Raw genomic sequence first — 24,825 nt, forward strand, 5'->3', positions numbered from 1 at the left:
GCGGGAGCACATAGGAGGAATGGGTAATGAATTACATAGATGCTTTATGTAGAGAACTGGCGGTGAACTGTATTGCATTTACACTTAGATAGGTCATTAGATAGCTAGTAGGTAGCTTCGCGGTGTAGCTTTTAGGTAGGTAGTTAAGGCGTGTTTGCTGTTTTACTCTTGCTGGTGGATATCAGCGGTCCATCCATCCATGGCTTTACGTGCCGGTGCTTGTTTGCTTTTGAGTCTCATCATGCAGCCGGTAGTCGGTCATACCGTGGTGTTTGTCAAGTCGTTTTCCCCGAGTCGTGACATTATTGTGACTTCAAGCCCCAGTCTAACAAAATGAAGGAACCAGCAAACAGATAAAAGGGTTTTGTGCGTTAATGTACTTTACAAGTCAAGGGATGCGGCCTTGTAGTTGTATCTCCGTCTCTCTGTTCCCCCAAGTAACCAGAGGTTTGACGTTAGGCATATCCAAAGCACATGAGGGGACAGATAAGGGGCTTCGTTGACAATATAATTGTTTACTTTAGGTGTTGCGACTAAGCGAGTTGTCGAGTGACTGAGTTAACAACTCGGGCTCTTGGGCTATCCAGATCTCCCGTGCTTCCAGAAGAGGAAACAACACGACACTGTTCATATTTTTCAGCATCGGTTAACCTGTCCTAATCTTGCCTTGCCTTTGAACTACCTACTGAGATTGCGCCACGGCCGACAACCCCCTTAATGTACTTCATAAAGTAAGAGCAATTGACAAGCGCTGGCATGTAACATCTTGTAACAAACAAGCATGTATTATGAGAGGAAATATGCTAATCAATAGGTCATAATTGATGTCTATCTTCTGACGATATTGCAAGTGTATAACGCCATAAAGATGTTTCTTGTTCCTGACATTGCGCTTCCCACGCCGGCATCAGCGACAGAGCCGTGGAATAAGCATGGGGCAAGAAAAAAGGAAACATAAAAGAGGAAAAGAAAGGGGAGGCTCGCTGCTCGGACTACCTGAACAGCTGGTATTCGCCCACCTGCATGTAGTTCTTGGAGCAAAGGCTGCAAAACGACACTTGTCAATCTGTTTCCGCGCTCCAAGCCCACTCTCTGTTCGGTCCACGCCCAACCTCTCCCTGACGAGATCGCCATGCGCGCCTCCAATCAGCACCTGCCTCAGCAGAAGAGCATCGTGTCTCCCACTGCCCTATTTCCGGAGTATTCTGGCTCGTCCGTCTGGTTCGATATGTCCCCTACGGGGTTCCCGCTCCCGCTTTGCTCATACCGAAGGTTAACGGAAATAAGTCCAAATCAGGAAGCGGCATGCTCGGTGGTGACCTGAGCAGGAGAGCTGCGCCTCGTTGCTCACGTCCCCCATCTCACTTGGAGGCCGACCGTGGCGCGCGTCGCGGGCGGCAGCGGCTGTATTGAAAAGGGGCCGAAGGAGACGCGATGGGACGCGCACACCCCCGGAATTCATTCGAAACAGGCAACGGGCGGATGGGATTGGGTGGGAGGGCGGCATCATCATCATCGCCGTGTCCGACTTTGGCAGCCGCGGTGGCTGTGCAAGCGCTGCTGATGGGGACGCATGCTTGGGGGGAAGCGACGACAGGGCCCGGGGGCGGACTCAGCTGTTCTTTGGACTCCGGCGTTGGAAATTGATGATGGGGCTCGTTCATGCGTCGCGTTATCGCGTTTTCTCTCCGTACGTACGTATGGATGGATATGGTCAAGACCATGGGGGAGGCTATGGCGGTGGGATGTCGTGCTAGGGAGCTCGTGTGCCCTGCGCGGCCTCCCTTAAAGTCCTCTTGCACTGCACCGCACTGCACTGCACTCCAGGCTGCTCACCGTTGTGTTCCTGATCCGGACATTTCATCGTCCAATCAGTCGCCAGGCTTTGCCCTGTTTCACCAGGAATTCGGTCCGGCGCGGCGCGGGTCTTAGCTAACGGGCTATTGAACGCCCCCATCTCTTGTCGCACTCTCTCCTTAATCGGTATTCCTTCCACACACAGCATCGGAAAGGCCGTTGAGCCAATTCCTCAGCGATCTGGAAGGGATTCAGTTTCAGGGTTTAGCGCGGCGAAAATCTGGCGCTGAAGTGGATTCTGGCGATCACCAGGTCCCTTGAGGTTTCCCAAACAGGCAATGTTTCCAAAACAGGCAGGCGGCAGGGCGGATATCGGCTGGGCCTCAACGTTTAAGTCGATCCCGGTTCGATTTCCGGGTCCGCCCATCCGCTCACTAACCATGGTCCTTGGTGATCACCCCGGGTAAAGTTCGCAACGGCGCAGGCTAGTCAGGGTATGGATGATGTAAATAGCAACATGATGCGCATTGCGACTGTTTACACTAGTGAGTGATTGTAACGTTTCAAGAACAATCATCAAATTGATCGCCGGGTATGGATAGCCCAATTGCTGTGTCGCTGTTAGGTGAGATGCTGGCGTGTAATTAACTGGAATCCCGATGCAACGGAGGAGGGCTCGACAATTTGGGGATTTGTTAGGACGAAGGAAAGGGTAACAGCAGGCAAATAAACTGCTGGGGCTAGAGTGGTATACCAATAACACTGCATCTTCCATTCTCTGGGCTCTTTGTCTCTCTTCCCTATCTTCCCATTTTGTCGGTATTTCTGTTTAGTTATTTTTTTAATATTTCTTTTCTTTTCGTTGTTTACATACAAAGGGGATGCTCTGGACGTGCATCTTCAACTCCCGAAACGTGGCAGCACTCGAGCCAGGAATAACTAAGACAGGCACCGCTGCATTCTGGAAGGCAACTAGAACGAGATAGGCTATGTCATAGCCAGCCACAAGGTAACAACAGCAGGGCGCACCACTACCGAGACATCTATGTAGTGGACATATGTAGTCTACCTCTACCTACCCGATTTAGTCAATCGATTCGGGATCGAAATCCTTGATGCATCACCGTCGATCTTTCGGATCCTTTACAAACCGAGAACGACTTCAGCCTTTGCTTCCTACAACGTAAACTGGACGACAAGCCCCCTCCAACATCCCATCTAGCAAACCTATGTCCGTAACATACTGCTTACACCCGCCGCTTAACACCGATGTAACGTTCTGTGATCAACATCCTCTGTCCCCCTGAGACAAAACAACAACAGCGGGCCGGCCAGCCAACCACAGCCACACGCCCCCCCCCCCCAGATCTGCACCAACCGCCACATCAAAGATGGCGATGCATCCAGGAACGGGTGGGCGTGGGGGGACACCAAATCTCAAAATCTCCAACCACCGCACGCAACCAGCCGGACTCAGATCGGCCCACGCCGCCCGCGAGGCAGTGTAAGTGTAATCCTCCTCCCCTCCTCTTCCTCCTCCAGTAGTAGCGACAGTAGCGACAGCAGCAGCAGCAGCAGCAGCAGCGTCACGTCCTACACGTAGGACTCGACTCGGGCCTTTTCTCTCTCTCTCTGCTGGCCCGCCGAATAGCAACAGCAAAAAACAGACTACACCCTCCCTCCCTCCCGCGGATTCGTTCCGCCCTGCTCGCCTCACCGCGCTTTGGCGTCTGACAGGATCTTTCTTTTCCGTTTTCAGGGCAGACGATCGTCCCTGCGCGTCGCGGTGCTCTGCTGTGCTGTGCTGTGCTGTGCTGTGCTGTACCGAGTAACTACTGCTGCCTGCGTGGTGGCGTGAGGCAACGTTGGGCCGGGTCGGACAAGTGTCTTGTGTGTGTACTTGTGTATGGATGTACGTAGATATGTCGGCGAATGTGTCTGCAGCGGCGAATGTGTCTGCAGAAGCTGGCCGGGCGGCCAATGGGATGCCTGCCCTGTGAGCTGCTGGTCTCAGGTCCTGCCGTGCAAGGTATGTAGGGGAAGTCCCCCCCCCTCTAAGGGCGGATCCTGCCGCCCGAGAGAGCTGGCGGAGGGTGGCGGCGGCGGACGGGTGGTTTTGGGGTTGGAGAGCGTCGGCCGTACACTCATCTTCCGTGTGTATGAGTTTGTCTGGAAAAGCCATGCTCTGCCGGCAAGGCCGGTGTCTGTCCCAGCCGTCTGGTTCGGGCCCGGGGGTGTGGGAGCTTACACATGAGGTGGGGGGGGGGGGGGGGGGGGGAGGCAAACCTGCCCGGCGGTGGGTCTTTTGGGTTGTACCTACACGCGGTACTTACGGTCCTGTTTTTGCCATCGAGGACGCTGGGCGTTGAACAGGTCACAGGCTATTCCGGAATTGGTTAAGGAACGAACAACCGGTGAGTTTCCGGCGGCTGTGGTGCAATATTGTCAAGGGCAAGGCGAGAACGAGATGAGTAAGGGGAGAAGAATGCATTGGCCATGATGCCGTGCAGGCAATGGTGATTAGTGTTGGAGGCTCGGGATTCGACAGTCACAAAATCTCAGCCGCGCCCAGCTCACCACCATCACCTGGTCTGTCCACTCACCTGGGCGGCCCGATGGGGGAAACCACCACATAAGGCTATAAATAGCAGAGCCACTCAGAGTCGATACCCGGGATGTGGTTTGCCCTTGTACCGTTGGGCAGCCGGGGATGAATCCTTACGTCATGCTGGCAACTATGCATGTATGTAGTACTCTGTGATTGTCGAAAGCGTGGGCCGTGGGTGTCTGCGTCCATAATGTATGGGTAGCAGCATGGGCAGCGCCCGCCGCTTGGATGGGTGGGGTTATCATGATGTGCTTGGCCGTTGGTGCTTCTCGAATGACAAAACTGCCCCTCTTCGAGAATTTGAAGAAGCCGCGAGAAGGCCTGGGCCATGCGGCACGAAGCGAGGATGGTTAGGGATTACACAGTATAGCATGTCACGATAGCCTCGATCTCAACGTCAATCTGGCATCATGGTCGGCTGTTGCTCTTGGATCGCCTGTTCGAAGATTCTTTGATAAGCGAAAGCGATGGTGGGGTTGATGCAAGCCGAGGAAAAGGACCTTCGATCGGAGGACGGCAAGCCTTCGTGATTGGCGTATTTTTTCTTTTCAGTTGCGACTGGTGATCCGGGTGGACTTCCCCTCGGCAAAGACTTGCACCGTCTGCACCGTGCCGGTTCCCGGATCAGCCCACCTTCTAATTTTTACTGCTTGCAGAGATCACTTGTCGCCATCGCGGTTGATTTTGGTGACGCCTTAGTCATGCCCGATGGAGAATGACCCGGTAATGTGGTTCTCGGTGCAAAATCAACAACCATCTCATCTCAACCGGGACTGCTTCGAACCGGCCACCCGGCAAATCCGACCTCGGGCGGCGGGCGGCGGGCGGGCCCGAGTTGAGAAGAGTGGGGGTCGAATACTCTGGAAAAGCCACGAGAGAGTGGTATCGCAGGAGATCGGTTGTTGTGAGTGGTCTGTTGCTCGGTGAACACAACTGATTGGCTGCCGCCGCCTTCTTTTTGTCCAATTCGGCCGGATATGGCAAGCGACGTCAGAGTGGAGAAACGCCGGGAGAAGGGCAGCGAAGGAAAGGGATGCTTGAAGGTTATCTTCGAGAATAGAAACAGGCTATTCCCGACTCGGACAAGCCACCGTCTGTGGAATTCACTGGCGATTCACGCGCTGGGGTCGCCACGAGTCACGGACTGAGACATTGGAAAGAAGAACTTTGGCCGCAAAGCACGATTCGCCCCAGAGGGAATCCAGTTAGTTACCGACTTATGCTAGTGCCTAGGGGGATCATGGCCACGCCTTCCCCAGGCGATGCATAAGCTTCCCCCGCGGCGGAAGTAGCGGCGTCACGGCAAAGCGGCCCAAGCGGCCTGAGGGAACCCCCGGCCTTCCAAAGGGGAAGGGAATTCGTTGAAGGGAAGAAGTCTGGCAGAATCGGGGAATGTGTGGGGCAGGATGGAGAGCGGTGAATGCTGGCCCCATCACCAAGCATCACCAAGCGGACGAGGTGTGGAGACGGAGCTTCAGACCAGACGCCTCCGCCTTTTTGCCGAAGATGGTCCACGAGTGGCCTTCCACCTTTTCCAAAAGGGTCGCTTGATGGGGTAAATCTTGTCATGCTAAAAATCGGGGTTCTCATCTTTTTTTGCAGGGTTAATCCCTCCAATTCGGACGGAAGACCAGCAGCCCGTTGAGCCAAATCGCGCGCGTTTGATGAGAATTCGATGCGAATCGAGGAGGAGGATTTTGGAGAATGAGGGGAAAGATGCAATGTTCGAGCAGGGACTTGAGACTCAACGCGGGAAGCCAAAAATGGACACGAGAAAACCGTTGCATCGGCCAATCAGGGGCGCAGGCGCCTTCAGAAAACCCCCGATCCACCAGCCATCGACGCAAGGGTTCGGGGACAGGGGACGAGCATCTCGCAGGGCAGTGTGCATGGATCGCTTTTCGGGGTTAGCACGCCTGCGATGGGCCGACTCGACAAGCTCAAGGTGCGGAGTGAAGAAGGTTTTCAGATGGGGTTTTCTCTCCCAGGGTTTCGTCGTTGGCCCGGTGGTTGGTGGGGTTCTTTGGAGAGGGCGAGTCCCGTCGGCGCATTCTTTCCGGTACACCGTACACTCCTGCAGCATCATCGGCGCGGCCTCCTTTGTCTGAAGAGCGCTCCGTTGGCTGTCCTGCGATGGGTGTCCCAAGCTCGGCTCGGGGCGATGCTCGGCCCCGCCCCGAAGGGCACCCTGTAGACTGGGGATCTTACCACCGGACAACGGTCGATAATGGCAGAGACGGCCGAGGTGGAAGTGGATCTGGAGAACTCTCGGAGGAGGTTTCGAAAAGCTTTTGGGCTCCAGCTCGGCTTCTCAGCAAATGACAGACTTCCCGACGCCATGGCTGAGCGATGACGAGGGAGCATCTCGGCAGTCGCGGCGTCGTCCCACGCTCGAGAGGACCTTTCGCGCGCCCCAGATTCCGCAACCTTGTCCATCCTCGCGACGGAGGGCCACAGCCGAGTATCCCCGGCCGTCGACTTCAACGATGCCAGAAATGCGGTTCTGGTGCGGCCTTGGCCGCATGGCCATGCAGCAACCCAAACTCTATTGGCCATTGCTCCCCTGGGACTTTTTGCCGACAAGGTGCAGCAGCGACGCGACAGGCCCTGATGGCCTGAGCCCCGCATCAAGCAGACTCGACAGGGCAGCATTCTCAGACGACTCAACGAAACAGTTCCTGCACCGCGCCGTCTGTGCGCTTCGGCACTCGAGTCCGGGTCTTCAAGACAGAGAATTATGTTTGCTCCCAATTCAATGTCAGTTTCATGAACGCGCGTTGTCGGTATGGATGATGATCGAGTTTTCGACGGGCGAGTTTTGGGTTGTAACTTCCATGGTCGTCACGCACGCATGCATAGAAAAGAAAAAAGACACTGTCGACTCTCTCTCACCGAACATGCGGCCAGAGACAATCAGCAAGCCACGCGCAAACAACTAAGCCAGAAACTCAAACATCGGTCGATTTGCTCATTGTCAAGTGTGTTGACGGTCCGTCAATTTGTCCAGACGTGGGGTTCCTCACGGCAACGGCGGCCACCACCCCGGATTTCTGCGGCGTGAAGCCCGACCACCAGTCACAGAGAACAACAAGCGAGCGACTCAATGGTGGTGCTCCGCCCCAACGGGCTAGCCCCCGGTCGGTTAGCAGGTCCTTGCAGGTCGTCCACTTGACCCAGCAAGAACACCAAATCGGCAATTTTCCTATTATTGGCAGGAGGGAGAAGATGCTCGACACTTTTGAGACTTTGAGGAGGATGGATATCAGGTATGGCATTGTGTCAGCGGAAATAACCAATGGCCAACGTGAGGTGGCCGTTCCACAAACCGTTCATCGTCTGTCAGACAACATGCGACTGTCTGTGTAGGGCCAAGGAGCGCCCAACGCTCACACGCCTGTCTGGCTCCGTCCCAAGTTAACGTAACATTCGAAGACACTCTCAGCTGCGCTGCGCGGGATTCCTTGGGAATCCCTCGCTGCACTGTCTCTGCACGACGCCGCATGCCGATCACATTGGTCAAGCCTCTGGGAAGACCCTCCACGGCACGCACATTCATCAATACCCTGCATGAACAAGCAGAGCACGCTGCGTGACTGCGAAGTGGCTTCCACGGCGCTTCTTCGATGGTAACGGAGATCCTGCACGGGCCCTAGGCAGCACCCAGCACCTCCACTGACCAGGTGACCACAGCCGCTCCAGACGCCGCCGGTTGCCTTCCTTGTTCCTCGGTACAGCCGGAAATCGGCCACCCTCGGGCGGCCGTTGGCCGTACCGACAACAGTTTGCACCGACTGACAAGGTGCCCAAGCAGCCAAGCTATACTAGCTTGGTCCAGTACCGACGCTACCTATCGATGACGACGTGTTTCCAGAGTTTGGTAGGTAAGGTCGGGAGCTCGCGAACGTGGGGTGGTGTGAATGTATGTCAAGCGGAGGTAAGGCAAGGTAAGGTAGGTAGCTTTGTTCATCCCGCTCCCTTCCCGCCACTACGATGCTGTGCCACTCTCGTCCGTCCACTTTCCTTTGTCCTCCATCCCGCTTGATGTTGCCAGCAAAACCTAAGCCTCCCTCCCCGTCGCAGGGCTGACATCGTACCCGCGCCGTCCCAAGGTGCTGGCTCCCCGTTTTCTCAAGTACCCCATGCGAGCAATGCCGCGATTAGTCAGGCTCCATCGATGATCGCACACCCGCCCGGTTGCTGCAAATCATCATCATCATCATCGGTCCAGAGGTCCCCTGCTCCAGCCGGTCTCGCGCTTTTCCGTCTTTATTCCGCGGCTGTCCTAACCCGTTAGGGCGTGTTAGGGCGTCGACTGGGATCAGTCGCAGTGGGGCCGCCAGCACATGGTGTGTCAACTGGGACCAGTCTTGGCCGCCCTGCTGTCCCGATGGGGCAAATGCCCTTGGCTCGGTGGGTCGTCGGTGGGTGGTTTCCCACGCTGCCCACCACTCAGCGCGCATGGGCGCTATTTAACTGTGCAGCTCCCCCAACGGCCCCATCTCTTCCTCTCTTGGTCTCCCAGATACACCATCATCAACTGCTCCGGCCCCTCGCTGTACCTCAACAACTCACCTTCGCTTTTTAGCAACCCACCCTTAGGAAGTCCTCGTTGACTCCTGTCATTCGCTTGTTTCTTTTTTTGTCTGTGTTGGAAAGATCTCGGAAAACGAAAACCCCCCAAAACCACCACCCCTCCTCCCCAAATCGCCAATCGCTACGAAGCACTCGCTACTCGCTACTCCCGCCGCCTTTCAGTGATGCAATTATAAATACAACCATCTGCAACCTCACAACCCGTAGATGCTTGACTGCAAGGCCTAGCTCACTCGCTACACCCACTCTCGCTCGAAACCTTCTTGTACCGCTCGGGACGCAAGGAGTAATCCACACGATCGCTACTGTTCACGGGAACCGCTGAAAGGGGAAAGGAAAAGAGCCTGGAAGAGCCGAGAAACGGAAGACGGTCTTGAGAGAGATTCGAGGATCGACGAGAGAAAGAGTTGGCTCGCTTGCTCGCGTTCCCGAATCAGCACCATCCAGCTCGGTGTTGTTGTTTTTCTCCATCCCAACAACACCACTGTCCGCTCATCGACCATCGACCTCGCTCCTCCTCCGTATCGCCGGCTTCCACGCTGCTGCGCCTGTACTCTACAGTCCACGTCCTGCTCGCTCGCCTTCCCCCACCGCACCCTCACCACGTTCGCTATCCCGTCGCCCATAGGGCACGTCGTGTGTTTACTTCATGTTAGCATGCCCGTTCCTCGACCGGTGCCGCGTTCCAACTGTTAACCGCTTTTCCCAGTTCTTTCGTTAATCTCTTTCCACCTCCCTATTCGTAATAATGGCCGGTCCCGGTGGTGGTCCCCCTCGTCGGAGGTGCGTTCGCGAAAGAACCCAAAAACACCCTTTCTCGTTCCCCGTTGCTGACAGCTTTCTAGCCACACCAAGTCCCGGAAGGGATGTGAGACTTGGTAGGTCAACGCGGCACCCACAAGGCTATGGCTCGGCTCGTCACATTATGGTGTACTAACAAGCTCGTTACAGCAAGCGCCGCCACATCCGGTGTGATGAGAACTTCCCCCAGTGGTATGAACTCCCGAGATTCCTGCTGAGAAGCTCCCTGGGCCTTTGGTTTACTAACATTCCGTTAGCCGCAACTGCACCAAGCACAAGATCCGTTGCCCGTACAATGATGTGCCCGCTCCCGAGGACAGGGCTGGCTCGCCCGACAAGCCCGACCTGATGTGGACGCCGGAGATCGAGGCTACCATCGACCAGTGGCGCCGCACCGGCATGTTTCCGTTCCCCAGCCTGGGCATCTATCCGGCGCCCGCACCCGAGCTTCTGACCCTCGAGGACCTGCGCTTGATCCACCACGTTGCCTCCATCAGCCACCAGATGCAGGAACTCGACGCCAATGACTTCACCCTCTGGACCCAGCAGATCCCTACGTAAGGCTTGGCGCTTAAAACGCGGGTACGCGCTTGTCCCGTACTAACGAGTTTTCTAGAATAATCAGGATCGGCGCGACCCACCGCTATGTCTTGCACGCCCTGCTCGCCTTCTCCGCCATGCATCTCGCATACCTGACCGGCTGCCCAGCCGTCGGAAACATGGCGTATGAGCATCGCGGTGTCGCCTTGAAGGGACTGCAGGAAGCCATCAGCACCTTCTCTCGGGAGACGTCGGATGCCGTCCTGGCCGCTTCGCTGGTCCTCTCGTGGCAAGCCACAGATTGGTAAGCAATATAATGCGCCTATCCGAACTCCTCCGACAGGAGACTAACCTGCTTTGGTAGGCGGAGCTGGACCCAACTCATGCAGGGAACCTCATCTGTAAGTCGCACCAGGTACACCACCGGCCCGGGAACGCACACTGATAAATATCGCAAAAAAAGGTTATCGAGGCCATGGATCCCTGGAAACACGAGTCGCAGTTTGGCGACTTCATTGCCGAGAGCAGCACCTTCCCGACCGCCCCGCCTTCGCCCACCCCGGACCATCAGCCCAGCCAGCCTCGCGAGGATGACATGGAGGCCTTCCAGCGCGTCCTGCAGCAGCTCCAGAAGCTCGAGGCCTTCCTCAAGAAGAACCGCGAAGACACGAAACCGGTCGCCCAGCTCATCACCTTCATGAAGGGCTCCCGCAAGGTCACCTCGTCCCTGTCGGTGGCACAGCAGTTCGACCGCCTGAAGCCCCTGCGGACCTGGCTGTTCTGGCTGCCCGTCATGTACCTGCAGCGGAACGGTGCATCGCCAAGCGCCCTCGTCGTGATTGCCCACTACTACACGGCCGCCCTCCTGATGGAGCGTCTCTTCCCCGAGATCGGCGCCGCGTACTTTGGGAGCATGACCATCGGCCCGGTCGAGGAGATTGCTCGCCGCCTCTATGCCATCCGCAACTCGGGCCACCTCGAAGGGGACCTCCAGACCCCGCTCAACCTGATGGAGTTCCCCATCGAGACGGTCAACGAGTTCCGCTCCCGGATGGGATGGGTCCAGCCTGCGCGCACGCCGTCGTTCCCCCAGTTCGACCACTTCGACCAGCCCAACTTCTATATGAACGAAGGCTCGCCGTTGATGTTGTCGGCCAACTTGTCTTCCGAGTACCTGCCGTACGGAGAGAACGTGGCTTTCAGCTACAGCACCGAGGATTTGTCTGTCATTCCCGAGTCTGGTCCTGCCAACGCCGTCAGCCCGCTCCAGCTGTCGTCGCCGTACGTGAACCCCCACTACCTCAACATTCCCAGTCCGTCGTATGGGGGTTACAGTCCGGCTTCGAGCACCTATGGCGACTTTGGTGACGGGTCCCCAATCGTCTACAGCGACGCCGAGGACAATGGCACTTACGGTTATACGGCTACATCACCCATGCTGGGCGGTCCCAACACTTATGGCGTCGGGTTCGTCTCTCCAATCCAGACCGTGTGGACCTAATCCGGGTTGCACCAAGGGCTGCTAGCCGCGTCGCGCAAGGGCAAACATGATTAACCATGACGACCAGGCCCTCCCATCTGAGCACCAGTCCGGATTGCCCGCCCCCTGAGGATCTGTACGCTTGGTTACCAACCCAGCACCCGACTCTTGCCCCTTCGCCCTTCCTGGCCCCCGAGGAGTCCTTTCTGCCGATTCCCGAGTCGCCCAGCTCCCAGTTTGCCCCTCTGGCCACCCGGGAGGGCAGTAGCATGCCTGCCAACACCATGCTCTCTGTGCCCTCCAGCCCCCAGGACAAACGGAAGGGCAAGGGCGCGTAGCCGCGCCATCTCTCGTCCCCGCACCTGGTTACGAATTTTTACGACCATTTTCCTAGTTTTTTTGTCAAGCATCCGAGCTGCTTGCTGGCTGCCTTTTTCACCTCAACACAGACGCAATTGTACACCACCCTCCTTTTAGCGATCACGCGCGCAACGCGCAACTCTCGACGAGACAGCAGCAACCCCACGGCATTATCATGACGTGTTACACTCCTTTTTACGACTGCCACGATCTCACCCTAATATTTATTTTTTGCATCTCGATGCAACGACGCTCCTTTGTCTCGGCAATCATTCCGAATAAGATACCCAACTTACGACGCTCCTTGTTTACACCGGCTGGTCCGCTCGCAACAAACTATAGACTTTCCTTGAGCATTTCCGCGGATCGGAACGGTTAATCATACCCCAACGGGGGGATAGACACTCCTTTGACGACACATACACATACTGTACCATGATGAAAGGCATTTCATCGGCATAGAATTTCGCTCCTTACGGATGATCACGATACCCAACTGCATAGCGACTGTTGTTTTGGCTTGGTTTAGCTGTTTGTTTTTTCCTCTTGTTTCGATTATTGGTATTTTGGAGGACTGGGAAGCAACGGCCGTTGACGGGATGGATGTCCGGTCGGTTTCTGTCTGGGGGAAAAAACGTGGATTTGTCTCTTGGATTTTATGGTGTTTTCTGGTTGCATTGGGCGGCGTTTATATCGGCCTGTTGTTGTAATCCTGTTGCACACACAAACTCTTGTGTTGGATATAGTACGTGGGGGAGAGGAGGGAAGTAATATGCCCATGGGGGCGGCTTGTGCATGGGCGCGCAACCCCTTGGGTTGGCGAGCATACCATCTAATTAATTGTACGAGAAGTGAAGGATTAGTTAACTAGCCTGGCTTGGATCATCTGAGTTCTCTGGTGCATACTGGATACATCTTCTCTCGCTTGCTGGCTTTTAAGTGCTTCTTGCTTAACACAATACCCCACTGCCCCAGCCCTCGATAGGCTCGGTAAATGACCTTGTCCTGTCCGCTTATTGTTTCCCGTCGCCCCTGCCCCCAGTTGAGACAAAGCTGGCGAGGTAATTAATGCAGATCTCGAATTTGTCCCCGATCATAGTGATGGTGATGATGCTCACCGATTTGAACCGGTCAGTTTCGGAGTAGATCATCCTCGCACCCTTAGATCAGAGCGATGATCGTGTAAAACGGAGAGCGAAGGGAAATGGAGTTAGCAGACTCATTCCGCCACAAGTGAGAACACTAGCTAGTTTTCTGTGCTATGAAGTCAAATAAATCCCAACTAATGCCCACGAAACGGGGCCTGAATCAACGGGATTGCCACGACATAAAACAAAGAGTTACAATAGCCTCCTGTGCAAAAGTTCCGGACGGGTGCTCTCGGGTATGTATGTACCTGTTTCCCAGGCATTAGAGCTAGATTATCGAGAAGATAGGACCTGAGGAACATAGAAGCCGGACTTGTCTATCACACCCCGCTTAGCTGCCCGGCTAGCTGGTATGAAACTGGTTTTGTATTGGGCCATGTCAAGAATGGGGGGGTGTATATGTGGGATCTGGCTCGGCCTGATAGTGATTGAAACTGTGAGCAAGATACGGTTGGGTGGGTTAGCCTTCCTAAGACATCTGGGGATGGGTGCTTTGGAAAGCGTTGCCCAGACGAGGGTTGGGATCAAGCTACTCGGGGAGTGAAGATGATGATATGTGTAGCCGGGGGCGGTTGTGGTGCTCTGAGTTCCCATCTCGTATTCCACCCCCAGCTGCCTCCTCCTGGCAACATAAGGAAGACGCGACACGGCGGAGGGAAGCGTTAAGTTAAGGGCTCATAATCCATCGTCAGCTTCTTCCCAAGCTTTATGTGGTACTTGTTCAAGTCCCAATCCCGGATGAAGAATGGTGAGATGCCATCACGAGACAACCCGGGAAGGACTCAGGGGAGTGTCCTCCTGGGAGCAAGACAGGCCTGAAACACTCCTAGATCACAGCAAGTGCAATACACCCTTAGTATATACCGAATGTGTTTGATTCCATGTTACGGTATCAAGCCAGGGAACCCGCCATGCATTGTGAAACCCCGTTCACCGCTTGCTGAACCAAGAAGAACCCAAACTACCAACTCTAGGTAAGTATCACCACACCGCCCAGCCGACAATAAGGAAAGTAGCGTGACCACGCCATGGTACCGTGTTCCTAATTTCAAAGCCTCAAATGCCCGTCCGCTTCTTAACTCCGTGTCCAGCCTATACTGTTTCCTGCCATTCACCAAACTACCAAACCACCCAACCAGCAACTTCTGTTGGGGACAGACAGCAGAGCCTGTCCCAGGGGTATATAATTCCGTTCGATTCGACTGCTCCCGAAGAAAACACCAACACCGGGTTGAGTTGTGACGTTTTTCACCTCGACCCTCTCGCGCTTCTTGCGCTCCTGGCACTGTCGCTCCTATCTCTCCCCGCCCCTTGTCGGATCGCGTCCTGGTATGTAGGGATCGGAGGGCTCGGCGGTCCCCGAGCCTGCGGCGGGGTCGACCTGGTGGTGCTACTCCTGGCCGTAGCCGACGACGCCCCGCGGCTCCTAGTCAGACGGATTAGGGGCGCATTCTCGTTGTCACTGCTTTGTCTCCGGCTGTCCGGCTCCTCGGCATCGGAATGTTCGGGGCTAGTGTATTCTGGGGGCGGCCGGTTGTCCGGATGGTGTACGCCAAATCCGACGACGGTTGGCTGGTGGCCCTGGTCTTGGTCGGCGTTCCCGAGCGAGGTCGCACTACCGCTGGGTTCGCCGTCGTCTTCTGTTGGTACCAGGTGGGCGAGAGAGATATCGGTGGGACTGCGGAGAGGTCCCGGACTTGTCGGGGAAAGCATGCGGAAGTTGCCCGATCTGGAGCGGGTATGGCCACGATCTGAGGTGTTGGGGCCCCGGCCGTATAATTGAGCCGAGTGGCTGTACTGGTGGCCGCGGGCTGGCGAATTCGTGAAGCCGTCCTTCGTGCCTGTCGCAAGAAGAACGGTATCTGCCTCGACACCGTAAGGCGGCGGCGGCGCCAACGAACCCGTCATGGGGGCAAGACCCCATTTCTTCACGTTGGCCTCGATGAAAACGAAACCGGCCTGACCGAAGTTGACGTGGACGATACACGGTCCGTTTGCGCCAATCGATGGGAAGAAGTTCTGCGACTTCAATCCGTGCATGGCGTCCTCCAACTTCTTGCCGTTTCGTGTGAAGAAGATGGTCCCAGTCCGCGGTCGGTAGCCGACGCCGATAACGTCACCTTGGACGATTTGGGGGCCATAGGGGGTGCCGTAGAAAGGTTGATTGTGGCGGCGGGTGCCATTCGAAATATAAGCAACCGAAGATTTGTGGAATCCTATTGTTGTTAGCCTCGGACTGCTCGGCGCAAACGGGACGACTACTCCTTACCTGGTAACCTGAAGAGTGGGTAAGGTTTGGTGGCCATTCCCACGCTCAACAAGGTGCTATCGGGCTTTTCATAGACCTTTGCCTCCCAGTAGTAAACGTCGTTTTGTTTCGGGACGGGTAGGTTGCTCATAACGGTGCACTCGGAATCGAAGAACTCGATTTCAGTCCTGGCCTCCACAAAGCAGTTGGCGATTTCCAGCTCTGGTTCGAACTCCCATGCTGAAACGCCTTTCTCCTGGATGGCTAGATATTGTGATAATGAGATGTCGGTTTGCACGGACTCGGGGGGATTCGCGGCGATGAAGGCTGTTCGACGTCTGTCAGCACGGGTTCACGACCAAGGTAGGCCGGGGACCAAATCGACATACCCTTGGCCCGGAGATACTCGATCCTCTCCATATCATCCATCGTCTCGAGGGCCTCGGCCTCCTCGCGCGCAAAGGCTTGCTCGTCATCGTACTCGCCGGGTCGACCAATGCGGTCGAGGAATATGCGTCCGGACGCTGTGTATCGGAAGAAGTAGAAGACTAGGAATATGGTAAGGATCAGGATCGCCGACCCGAAGGACGACAAGAGGCCGATGACGATGCCATTCAGCCCCGGGCTGTAGTTGGCCATGTTGAAAGAGGATCAAGACCGCCGGATCTGGAAAGGGATTTGTCGCTTCTCAGGTCCTAGGATTCTGGTACCCGATCGAACCGCGGCCGCCGCCAGGCAGCAAACGATGGCACGATCGCCAGGTTCAACCCAACCCCGAATGTCCTCCTCCGGCGCTAGGGCGGGCGTGGCAATTTCCTGCGATGCGACGATTCGCAGTTCCTACCCCGTGGGCAATCACAAGTTATAAGTTGTCGCGCGAAGGAAGCGTTCGTCCGGGTCGAATTCCCGAGATGCAGCGGTCGCAGGAAGTGTTGCTCGAGCGCAGCTGAAAAGGCGATCGTGTGTGTGGTTCGTTGCGATTTCGTGAGACGCTGCAAGTCCCAGCTGTTAAAGGCGTCGAGTGGGCGATCAGACCCCAACGGTGTGTCACGCTGGCGGGGAGCGACCGCAGCCAAGCAAACCCGAGGGGATGACGAATGATGAGAGCAAGGAACCTGGAAATAGCAATGATGGGAGAGGAAGGCACCGCCCGCTCGTCGATATGCGTAAGGAACAGGAAGATGAAGATGGAAAGATGAAAGGAAACGAAAAATCAAGAAGGCGAGTAGAACACACAAAAAGGTTGCGCGGGATGGTATTCGGAGGGAGAGATGAAGGAGAGGCACGGTCGTTGGACGAGATAGATGGGGATTGCCTGATGTCACTTGGCGGCGGCGGCGGACGGAATCCCAGTTGGCCCTCAGACCGAGCTCGCCTGGCAATGCGCTGGGCTGGGCTTGACCCCAAGCGACCCTTCACTGTTGGCGGCCTACCAGCAAATCGCGTAGGGGTTGGTGTGGAGCAGATAGGGTGCTATCAGGTGGCGGGGAAGTGCTTGGCAAAGGGATGGATTCTGGGTCTGGCAGTGGCAGATGACGCTCGAATGGGACGGTCGGAGATGGCGGGTCCCTGGTCGCTGGTCCCTCTTTCTGCCCGGTCATGTCATGTCACTCTTCCTCGACACAACAAGCGACCAAACATTCCATAATCCAGAAACAACCCAATTGGAGACCCATTTTCAGGCCAGCCATCCTCGAAAATTGCCAGGAATGGATTTTGAGCCTCTGACATTACTTGGGACGACGATGCGCGGGTCTGTTCCGGATGCATAAACTCGCTGGAGCATCCGTGGTTACCAAGGGCGTCTAGGCGCCTGAATGCGGCGGCAGTGCTCGACGTTGCCCTGCGGAAGGGGCTGGACGAGTTTCAGAGGCGGCACCACGGCGGCGTAACAGACCCAGAATCAGCATGTTTCGGATCCCCTTGCACGGGTGGCCTTGTTTGGTAGCCGCCTGCAATTTTACATAACGTTGCGATTTAGCCAGGTCCATCTTCAAACAATAAAAAGAGCATCAACATGCCCGAGGACGCCGGCTGGGTTGTCGATCTTCAAGGGCACCAAATAGGCCGTATTTCGTACAGTAACGCATGTGCATGTGCACACACTCATACGTGGACAAACATACGGACTTCGTAATCCAACCCTGCCCGGTGCTGTCGTCAGCTCAGGGATTGCTGGTATTGATCATTCCGGTGGGAATCTCTCCCTTGCACGTCCGCTCGCAAGAAATTCCATCCAACGCATATTTCTGAGAAAATACAGATCTGTACGGATACAAACACAGGCCTTGACCTGCGGATCTCCCGAGTTTTTGAGTCTTTCCGGAGCCTCCGTGGGTCGGGCCGGCCGGAGCACATGGTTGGCCCACCGGCCTGCCCGGTCTCGGATTTGCAGCAGGGCTTAAGTCGTGCCACCTCATCGCGACCATATTCGCGATTGAACTCCGTTCCACAGGTGACATGAGAAATATATGTGATTTGTACCGTAGCTAAATCAATCAAGCCATCCGCCGTCCAGCTCGCTTATCCGTATCATACTCTACATGAGAAATCCTTGGCCGACATGATCCACCCAAGCACAACTGGCCGTTGCCACAAACGCCCACATAATAATGATAACCCTTCGTTCCGTGCCATTCACATCCCGTCGTCAGCCCGCAACCCTGCATGTCATCAACCATCTTCACACCATAAACCCGCCCCCCGAACACGTGCTCACGCAGCACTATCCCGGTTCCTCCTCGCCCCCGCACCACCCCTCTTCTTCCTCTTGTCCTCGGCATACGCGTAGTCACTGACCGACGTGCCCGTCACCGAGCTACCGGTGGGGATGTGGTGGGAGTGGGTGTAGACCTTGGTGCCGGCGTCGCTCGGGGCGCCGACCTCGCTCTCGACCCAGCTGCCCGGGACGCCGCGCGAGTCCTCGGTCGGGGCCGTGGAGGCGGGAGGAGGAGCGCCGCTCCTAGGGCGCGCGCGCGAGCGAGAGCGGGTGCGCTTCTCCCTCGCGGCGTGGTCGTTGGTGCTCTCCGAGGCGTACGACCCGCTGACGACGGTCTCGGCGGGCGCCTCCTCGATGCTCCGCAGCGCCATGGTCTCGTCGGCACCGTGGGTGAAGCTGAAGTCGCGCTTGACCCTCGACGAGGCCGCTGCCGCCGCGCGGCCCTTCTCTTGCAGACGGCGGGCCTCGGCGCGGATGCGCTCGTTTTCGCGCGTCGCGTTCTTGTCGGCCGTAGAGTAGACCTTGCGGATGCGGCCTCCGGGGCGCTCGCTAGCATCCTTCTTGGTGGGCGTGGTAGTGGGGGTGCGTTCGCGGTTGTTAATTAGCTCGGATGTTACAGTGCTGCCTGTGTCGGTAGCGCCGTCGGCGTGACTGGGGCTCATGGTTGACCAACTCGGGTTCGTGGAGCCGTCCCAGTTGGAACCATCCGCGTCGCGGTTAATACCGCCCACACGGGCAGACTTCTCATGGCGGTAGTTGCGTAGGTGTTCCTGTGCTTCGGCCTCGGCATCCTCGTCGACGATGACACCACCATCAACCTTGCGGCGGGCTTTCTTGCGCTCTTCCTTCTCGCGGGCCTTCTCCTCACGGCGGCGTTCCTTCTCGCGCTCCTTTTGCTCGCGCTTCTTGCGACGCTTTTCACGGCCAGAGAAGTCCGAGACGCCGCCAGTGATACCAGTAATGCCCGTAGTCGCGCTTACTACGGTGGTCAGGTCGTCACCTGTTGTAGTCGTGTGATCGTCGACGTCCTTGTAAACACTACCGCCGCCGAGGATAGTACTCGGTGTCGCATCGGAATAAATGGTGCCGTTAGGGCCCTTGCGCCGGAGGACTGTGGATTTGTAGTCGTCCCAATCATTTTCCTTGAAATAGAAGCCACCGTTCTTCGCCCAAAAGAAGAACCAGATGCCGACTAGGACAAAGGCGACGCCGAGAAGGGCAAAAACGGCAAAGACAGCATTATTGTTGATATCCTGGGGATGCAGCGCGCCCTCGTCCGGGTCGTGATGTTGCTCAGACGGGTCTCGGCCGAGCAGTACTGCGCGCGCTGCCAGGGGACCGAGTGATGCGACATCGGATCGGCCGAGGAGGTTGTTGATAATTGCAGGCGCCATGGTGTTGTGCTGGCAGTTGCGATTGTTCGATGACAAGCTGGCTGGCTTCGCTGGTTTGACCAGCCAAGCGGAACGGTGGGATTGTCGATGCAATCACCAAATGGAAATAAACCGACGACGAAAATAAAATGCAAAATATGGCGGGCGGCGATGAGCGCAGCTTGCCTGCCCCAAGTCAAAGATTTGGTGGTGACGCAAAATGGCAAATGGAAGAGGATCGTTGGCCGCAGGAGAATGTTGTGGTTCAGCTGGTTAACCCAGAAACCGGGAGGCTGGGACCGGGGGGTGGTGGGCGAGGAGGCGGGATTCCTCCAATTCATCCAGGTCAGAGGCCGGAGCAAAAACAACAACAACAGGCAGTCACAAAGCTCATCCCAAGCCTTGTGGATGATGCACTGAGCCGCTCTCCCGCTGTTCAGGGGTGCCTTCTCCGTTCCGTCGAAACCCCTCCTGCCTCTTTTGAACATCCCAAGAGGAAGGATGACGTCGGTAAACAAAAGCCCACGATTGCCCAGCAACCGCGAGGCAACAATCTGCGCCCAATCAAATTCACTGCATGCACTTAACTAAGCTCTGAACCCCAACCCCAACCCCAACCCCGTCCAGCAGCTCAAATCCAAGTGCCAACAGGAGGGAAGATTTGAAGATTGCCTCCCATCATCTCTCTCCATACATTCGATAGTTATCGTGTATTATCCCGAGCTACCCTAGCTAACATAGCGATAATTTCTTGCCCTCACCGTTCCATCCTTCTTTCACCGTTAACCCTATCCATAAATTCACCTACCGTCGCGGCTCAAGACGGTCACTGCCGTGTCTCGCACCTCCACAAATTAATTGCCCACCCGAAACAGTCGCCCGGACTGCCGCATTGCCAATCTTCCCAAGAAACCCACAAAAAGGCGAGGTCCGCATTGTGTTCGTCAAGCTAATGAACGCCACACTCAACCCATCCGCCCGCTCGGCCCCTCCGACCCCTCCTTTCGGCAAAGCAACACGCGGCACGACAGAACCAACGAGGAACTTTTGGCCGAGCGCATCCAAAAAAACGGCAGCGGCCCCTTTCGGAAGGGTCGGAAACAACTGTCTGTTTACCTATCGTGTTGTAAGCCGTGTAACCAGGGGAGGAGTAATCTGTACGAATGAGGCGGTCGAGCTCCTATTTCATGACATTCGTCGCTTGCAGGGCTAAACAGACAGAACGACTGACTGACTGACTGACTGATTGACTGGATCATGATGGCCACCTCACCCTGCGCTGCTGCTGCTGCTGCTGCTCCTCCTGTATGCGGTACATACCCCGCCGCTGGGGTGTCTATGGGTGCGGTACACGTGGTTGTCTGAGGGGGCGCCCTCGGCTGTATGGGAGAGACAGGTGTGAGAAAACTGCCTCAACTGCTTCACCGCACTGCAACACCGAGGTCTCTGAGCGCGCCACATAGTTCGTAGCCATGGCCGTCTCCACACAGTAAGTGGTCGTTTCTGCGGGTTTGCGAAACTGGGTATGTGGACATGTACCTGCATGTTCTGGAGTGAACGGTGGCCTCTGCTCCATTCGCGCCCTGTCGTGTTGTTGATCGCCAGCCCTGGTCGAGCGTCTCAGGTCTGTATCACGAACCGCCGAGGTCAACGAATGGCACGGCTCGGTGGAAGCAAAGAGCCCGCAATGCGGGCATGTTTACTATGTATAGACCGAGTTCACGTCTCAGGCAATTATCGGCTTTGAGCAGGAGGCAATGGGCACGCCGGGCAATGGACAACGGACCGAGGACTGAGAGGCAGGGGTTATCATTGACCATCGTTGAAGTGATCGTCGATGGTGAATATCCACAAAGAATGAAGCCAAGGCTTCCAGATTCAAGGTTGTATGCAGGGGTATGCCTCAAGACAAGTCTCGAATCGACTGCGGTCATCAACCTCGACTAGGAAGAGTTGGACTTCGATGCCGAGACCGGATCTCCATCCTCCCTCTCCATCCCTCCCTGCCCTCCATTCCATCCAAGAATGCAAATGCCAAAACAGTGGTACGTCAACAATTGGGTATGAAGTGAAGCCAGGACACAGCAGGACAGCCAGGTGTCTATGTGAAATAGGAAACGTTGTGAAAGGGTTGATGTCAATCTCTTGTAGCGGACGAGTAGTGAGAAGAAGGTATAATCCCAGAATACCCCACTGACCACCTCTATACACGTCCAATACCAGCTTCGGAAAAGCCAACATGAGGGAGGAGGTATGAAGGTGAAGTGATGTCCATATTAAAGGCTTCCTCCACTGCTTTTTCCCATGCCGCGCCGGGTTCGGGGTATAAGTAAACCGCTTTTGTCTCAGCAATCTCAAATCTCGAGAGACACGACGTAGAAAAAAGAAGAGCGACCGCCATGTTTTAGCATCGTGATAGGGTACAACAAAGAGCCATGCCTATCTGAAGAGCAAACAAAGTAAGGAAAAAAACGAAACGAAGTGGTATAAGAAACAAAACCGCCCGTCCATACAAAAGGTATTGCCCCCCAAGCAGCACGAAACGAAGCAAAGCAAATAAGCCAACGCTCGCTAGATCATATCAGATAGGTACCGCCAGGAAGACGCAAAACAAAGGTAAATGGAAATGCCGGCCGTTATGTGCACGGAAACATTATCAGCGTCATTATCATCTCTCAAACGTCTCGGCGTCGTCGTCGTCGTCGTCGTCGGGTCGATGGCCCCGTCATCATCAGGTACGTTTTCATCCAACCTCGTCATTCATCTCATGTTGTGACGCGTTACAGTGGTGGTGGGCCGCCAAAGTACCCATCGCCATGTCGCGATGAGAACGACGAGGGATATTCGGGGTAGGGTGGCGGCAGCGGCGGGGCGTAGGTGGTGTACGCGTCGTAGTCAGTGACGGCGTCGTACTTGGGCCCAGTGTCGTACCTGGTGGCGACATCGTACTTGTTGGGAGCGGCGACCTCGTACTTGGAGAAGGAGCGAGAGAACGACCTCGGCCGAGACTTGGCCCGTGACGTGGCGCGCAGGCGTGACTGGGTGGGAATATCGACCCTGGTCCGGCGGTCGTCCTGGTCGACGTAGCTCGACCTGTCGCTGTCGGCGGCCCGGATCTCGGGGTTGCCGCTCCTCGAGGTGATGTTGATCTCGGCTCCGTCCTGGCACTGCATCTCTGTGTTGCCAAACTTGAGCACCGTGCTCCCTTTCACGCGGATTGTAACATCCTCGTCATTGTTCGGCGCCGTCGACCTCGTGGTCCGCGTTGTTGCCGACTGCCTGTAGTCGCTCTCGTCATGGCTTCCTGAGCTCCTGGTGGACCTGCTGCTGGTGCCACTCTTGCCTGCCTTTCGAAGCGTCTCTGCTGTCAGCGGCATTTGGGGCACGGCGATAATGTCGTCCTGGTAACGACTAGCTTGCCGCATCTTGTCCTCGTATGCACTCCCGGAAGACCCCGAGTTGCCACCGTAATACGAATTGCGCCGGCGGTGTCCAGCTACTTCGGTTTGTTGATCAGGCACGTCGTAACCCAAGTCGGCACCGAAGTTTGGGCGTGGCCGAAAAGGGATAGGGCTGAAGTCATAGCCCACTGGTGCCATTGGTGAAAGGTCGGAAAAAAGAGCATTATCGACGTCGGGGTCGTGCTCATCAAAGTCGCCCCTTCGCCTGGCCGGTGTGGACGGTGGCGGGCGGAATGGAAGTGTGGTCGGGCGGGCAGACGATGGCCTGCGTGGCGGAGGCATCGCCTTCCTGTCTTCATCGTTCTTGGATACTCTTCGAGTCGTCGAAGGCCGTCGTGCTAATGCTTTCTCAACAGGCTCTTCGTAGTCATCGTACTCAATGGCGCGGGGTGGCCGAAAGCCCATAGAAGACTGTGGTCGGGACCCAAAGCGAGATTCAAGCGGACGGGCGAAATAGTCCGACGTTGGAGGAGGAGGGGGGTGGTGCATGACGAGAGGGGCTGGCGACGGTTGACCAAAAGGTGACGGTCCGTGTCCATGTCCGTGTCCATGTCCGTGTCCCGGTCCCGGCCCCGGCCCCGGCCCCGGTCCTCCTGGTCCTGGTCCAGGTCCTGGTCCCATCCACGAAGGGGGAGGGAACGAGGTGGGCAACGGGGGGCCCGGAGTTTGGTTTGCATAAAACCTGGCGTTTGCTGGTGGTGGCCTCCCTGAGGCATAAAAGCTCGATGGCCTACTCTGGGCCCGAGGCCGCGAGACGGCTGGGGTGATGGTGGGGTCGACACCATAGTAGGCCGACTCATCTCTCCTTGGTATGCCTTGCGCCGTCTTCGCATGCTTGACTGGTGGGCGTGAGGCAGCCATGAGCGCCTTTTTGCTAACCGACTTCTCACGATCCTTGCTCGATTTCTTGAGCGAGTCTCTCCTAGGGTGCAGCGTGGAGTCGGAGTCGGTGACGACGCTCGTGGTAATAGGGGAGGAAGAACCTCTCCTGGCCTTCTCCCTTCTCGCTCGCCCGGTGTTTGGCTGCTGCTTTGCTGGGCTGCCTGGGGCAACCGAAGATGCGTAACGACACGATTCCTCGATGATGTTGTCAAACTCGTCCACGTCTTCAACGTGCGCAACTATTGTCTCTGCTCGACCCGACATGGCGGTACGAGCCCACGCCCGTAAATGTGGTGGGGTTGTAGCTCAGAGTCAAGTTGTTATGTCGTTGTGGAAGCGGCAACAATGCCCCGAGATCGAGACGACCAGTGTCAAAAGGCGGGGCGGTTGTCCAACGGCGGTTCGGCGGCTCGGCGGCCAGACGCTTTTGTCGCTCAGGGAATCGCAGTCGTGGCAATGTGGTCGTTAAAATATAATTGTCAGGCGACAGCAGCCGGTGCTAGTAATATTGTGGTCAACGACGGTAGGGAGTGGTTCGACATTTGTTGGCTGCGGAGTTGGGGCGGTGGTAGAACGAGGGCGGAAATAATTGGGATGAAGTGTCAGGCTCCTTGGGACGGAAAAAGGTGGAGGAATGGGACAGTGACGAGTTTTATTCCACTGCGGGGGTGCAACGCAACCTGAGTGGAGGGGACGGGATGGGACGACCAGCAGGGGACCGCTGCTTGGTTCGTCTGGGGAATGGAAGGAAGCGCTGACAAGCACAGCACGCCGAGACGGGACAGTCACCCAGAAGAGGGGCAGCCCCAGACAGA

The 24,825-nt window shown here is 56.3% G+C and overlaps 6 protein-coding genes across 6 annotated transcripts; 2 read left to right on the forward strand and 4 right to left on the reverse strand.

Moving 5' to 3' along the window:
- Positions 1-2,827: 2,827 nt before the first annotated feature.
- B0H64DRAFT_117628 (uncharacterized protein) lies at positions 2,828-4,069 on the reverse strand. Its single transcript, XM_062797890.1, has one exon. It carries the CDS (start codon positions 3,977-3,979, stop codon positions 3,083-3,085), a length of 897 nt encoding a protein of 298 aa, XP_062660596.1. The 5' UTR covers positions 3,980-4,069; the 3' UTR covers positions 2,828-3,082.
- Positions 4,070-6,325: 2,256 nt separating this feature from the next.
- Positions 6,326-7,671, forward strand: B0H64DRAFT_391294 (uncharacterized protein). Its single transcript, XM_062803461.1, has one exon. The coding sequence runs from the start codon at positions 6,724-6,726 to the stop codon at positions 7,342-7,344; it is 621 nt and encodes a 206-aa protein (XP_062660597.1). The 5' UTR covers positions 6,326-6,723; the 3' UTR covers positions 7,345-7,671.
- Positions 7,672-9,579: 1,908 nt separating this feature from the next.
- B0H64DRAFT_117704 (uncharacterized protein) lies at positions 9,580-12,408 on the forward strand. The gene is made up of 9 exons (XM_062797892.1): positions 9,580-9,649; positions 9,708-9,781; positions 9,844-9,876; positions 9,950-9,991; positions 10,057-10,356; positions 10,416-10,643; positions 10,704-10,740; positions 10,803-11,806; positions 11,908-12,408. The coding sequence occupies exons 2-9, from the start codon at positions 9,747-9,749 to the stop codon at positions 12,155-12,157; spliced, it is 1,929 nt and encodes a 642-aa protein (XP_062660598.1). The 5' UTR covers positions 9,580-9,649; positions 9,708-9,746; the 3' UTR covers positions 12,158-12,408.
- Positions 12,409-14,440: 2,032 nt separating this feature from the next.
- B0H64DRAFT_117778 (concanavalin A-like lectin/glucanase domain-containing protein) lies at positions 14,441-16,418 on the reverse strand. The gene is made up of 3 exons (XM_062797893.1): positions 15,965-16,418; positions 15,597-15,902; positions 14,441-15,543 (listed from the first exon to the last, which is right to left on the reverse strand). Exons 1-3 carry the CDS (start codon positions 16,212-16,214, stop codon positions 14,576-14,578), a joined length of 1,524 nt encoding a protein of 507 aa, XP_062660599.1. The 5' UTR covers positions 16,215-16,418; the 3' UTR covers positions 14,441-14,575.
- A 1,614-nt stretch (positions 16,419-18,032) lies between these two features.
- Positions 18,033-20,139, reverse strand: B0H64DRAFT_338792 (uncharacterized protein). The gene has a single exon (XM_062801187.1). The coding sequence runs from the start codon at positions 19,686-19,688 to the stop codon at positions 18,291-18,293; it is 1,398 nt and encodes a 465-aa protein (XP_062660600.1). The 5' UTR covers positions 19,689-20,139; the 3' UTR covers positions 18,033-18,290.
- A 2,038-nt stretch (positions 20,140-22,177) lies between these two features.
- On the reverse strand, positions 22,178-24,374 carry B0H64DRAFT_117949 (uncharacterized protein). Its single transcript, XM_062797896.1, has one exon. It carries the CDS (start codon positions 24,272-24,274, stop codon positions 22,448-22,450), a length of 1,827 nt encoding a protein of 608 aa, XP_062660601.1. The 5' UTR covers positions 24,275-24,374; the 3' UTR covers positions 22,178-22,447.
- Between the last annotated feature and the right edge of the window lie 451 nt (positions 24,375-24,825).

The sequence above is a fragment of the Chaetomium fimeti genome, assembly GCF_033439085.1.
Source record: "Chaetomium fimeti strain CBS 168.71 chromosome Unknown B0H64scaffold_3, whole genome shotgun sequence".
In the NCBI taxonomy this organism is placed as follows: Eukaryota; Fungi; Ascomycota; class Sordariomycetes; order Sordariales; family Chaetomiaceae; genus Chaetomium; species Chaetomium fimeti.